General features: G+C 38.6%; 1 protein-coding gene across 1 annotated transcript in view; it reads left to right on the top strand.

Moving 5' to 3' along the window:
* Window positions 1-1172, top strand: part of tulp3 (tubby like protein 3) — a 16944-nt gene extending 15772 nt beyond the window's left edge. The window contains exons 10-11 of the mRNA XM_015375669.1: window positions 401-572; window positions 681-1172. Coding sequence (XP_015231155.1) covers window positions 401-572; window positions 681-814 — 306 coding nt within the window. The 3' untranslated portion in view covers window positions 815-1172. The remainder of the gene's footprint in view (window positions 1-400; window positions 573-680) is intronic.
* Window positions 1173-2884: the final 1712 nt, after the last annotated feature.

Genomic DNA, 2884 nt, shown 5'->3' with positions numbered 1-2884 from the left:
CAAAATCCACTGAGCCTCATGTATGTTCCCTGGTTTTAGCCATGGAGAAAACTCTTGGCTTGATAGACAATTTTCATTATATTTACACTTGGAACAGAACCAATAAAGGCGAGCAGTTATTTTTTTTTATAAAAAAAAAATTGTCAATTTTAAAGTTTTATTTAGATTACAAAAATAAATTGTAATAAAAATATTCCTATTTATGATGTTTTAAAAATTAAGACCTACGAAAGACTGATTTAAGACATTTTAATACCAATTAAGGCCTTAGTTTTATTTTGAAGAATTCAATGCCTTTTAAGACTTTTTAAGGACCCGCGGGAACCCTGTTATTGTTTTGTTATAAAAATCCTGGAAAGATTTAAGTTTGCAGTTTAGCATGTTTATGTTTGTGTGACAGGAACAGGAGAGTCTGGTGGGCAGATGGCAAACCAACAGGCTGGAAAACCTGATTGAGCTGCACAATAAGGCCCCCGTGTGGAACGACGACACCCAGTCATACGTGTTAAACTTCCACGGCCGAGTAACACAGGCTTCAGTGAAAAACTTCCAGATAGTGCACGACAATGACCGTAAGTATTGATTTATTTTTACATTTTAAGCCCAGTTTTATAGAAGGTCTTAGTCATTTTTATTATTTACTTCTTCCTACTGTTAATCTCTGTTTCCTCCAACCTCAGCCGACTACATCGTTATGCAGTTCGGAAGAGTTTCTGAAGACATCTTCACCCTGGATTACAGCTACCCCATGTGTGCTCTTCAGGCCTTCGCGATCGGCTTGTCCAGCTTTGACAACAAGCTGGCCTGTGAGTAACGGGACGGTGTGCTGGATTCAAACCCTCGGACATGATCTGTGTGCGGCACAAAAAAATTTACAGACTGAAAGGGAAAATAAACATTTTATCTAATGAGACACAAGCACCTAAAGAACAGCTCATGCTTATGGCTTCATTTGAAGATATATGAACTGAAACTGTATTATCTGTTATTTCTGGTTGTTTCAATCTATTTAATGAGAATTGTATCGTTTAACTTTTTCTCTGGCGCCATCTGCTGGCAAATGTTAGCCTTTTAAAGATACTTTTTGTCCCTTATGCTACGTTCACACTGCATGCACCTTGAGCAGCAGATGCAGGCGGTTTACATTGAAAGTCTGTGATTTATGCGCATCAAAAGGTCCAGCAGCGTGTCTATAGCTGCAAGAGTGGCGCATTTTGACGCATCTGAGCAGGTGAAGCAGCGCCTCATGAGCTTCTGAGCAACGCGCTTCACAACCAGCAGTTGCTGGAGTTGGGAAAATGTAACTTTTGCTGCTCGATATGCCACATCAAGCAATCAGAGAATCTGATCTGGGAACTGACTGCGAGACAGACACAGCACTGTTGATGCAGATCACTATGATCACTCCTCTGGAACAGTTTATTAACGCCTAAATTAAAGGTACAGTGGAGGATTTTTGCTAATTTTTGAAAAGACCCCCCCAAAAAATTTACATGCACAACCCTGTACCCGCTCCTGAGAGGGAATGCATATTAAACGTATGCGAGAGCGTGCACGAGCCCATTTCTCCTCGTGCACGCTCTGTTTAAAAGCTGTTTTTATCACTCATACAAGCTTACTTTCCACCCGAGATGAACAGTAGGAAAAATCCCCCAAGAGGTGACTGGACCTGTGGGGGTCTGAGCGGCTTCAACAGTGAAGTAATATTTTAAGACAGGATCCTAATCTTGGTAAACTGACTGCACAGATGATGTTTTGAGGTGGACTTTCTCACTTAAAAACTACTTTTCAGCCACTGATCACAGCAAATATAGCAAAGCTGCTCTCTGGCATTGAACACAGGAGCAGCAGAAGCATCTGGACACACTTTACTGGAAACACTTCAGGCATTCCTGACCTTAATGTTTACAAGCAGCAAAAATGAAGCAGTAGATGCTTTTTTGATGCCCAATGCCCATCCAGTGTGAACGTAGCATTAGATCCGAGGTTTCCAAATTGCATGCAGAGAATTTCCAAATAGATTTGTCTGTAATGCAGGTTTTGTATTTTTTCACTTGTAATTTTTAAGCATAATTTTGTGCATAACTTCATGGTACTTGTAAATGTGTGTTCTAATAAAAATAAAAATATTAAAAAATGAAATAATAAATATAAAAATACACACATCTGATAATTACGAATTAAAAAAGGTGTCTATGCATAAAAAACATTAAATTCATGTACACCAATCACATGAAACACAGAAAAAATGACGGTTACCCACAAATCAGGTCATATTTCACACTCTAAGATTCATGATGCATTTAAATGCTGGTGGAAAGCTGGGTAATCTGAGTTTTGTTTGGTGTCTAGCATTTTTTTTCCCCCACTGAACTTACTTGACTCTGTGCTTGTCCTAAAGCGGCAAAGAGGATTTTCTGTGGAGGATGGGAAACCTAGAACAAAGTTAGAAACCTTTTTAGACTCGTAATTATCAGATCTGTGTGCGTATTTTTATATCCATGATTTCGTTGTCCTTGTAGTTGTATCCGAACCGACATTTTAAAGTTCATAAAATTATGCACAAAATTATATTTTCAAATTACAGCTTTACAGAGAAATGAATTCTCTCCATAAATTGTGTCGAATGGGCCGCTGTCCTGCATGTTTTTGATTTATCCACGCTTCCGATCTATTGATTCTAATAATTTCTTATTAAGAGGCTTTTGCGATTCTCCGGTCATCCGAATCAGACGTTTAAGCAATGTGCTGTACAGCAGCTCTTGGGGACTGACTTCTAACGCCTCTCCCTTAAGAAGAGTGGGGTAAATTAGCTTTTGTTTTCCCTTATTTTGTTTACAGAACTTATGCTTATAACTACAATTTTCTAATCTGTTTATATGTA

Source organism: Cyprinodon variegatus, unplaced genomic scaffold (genome assembly GCF_000732505.1).
Source record: "Cyprinodon variegatus isolate N-32 unplaced genomic scaffold, C_variegatus-1.0 Scaffold7, whole genome shotgun sequence".
In the NCBI taxonomy this organism is placed as follows: Eukaryota; Metazoa; Chordata; class Actinopteri; order Cyprinodontiformes; family Cyprinodontidae; genus Cyprinodon; species Cyprinodon variegatus.
The sequence above is the reverse complement of the archived record's forward strand: the minus strand, read 5'-3'. Positions and strand labels throughout refer to the sequence as shown.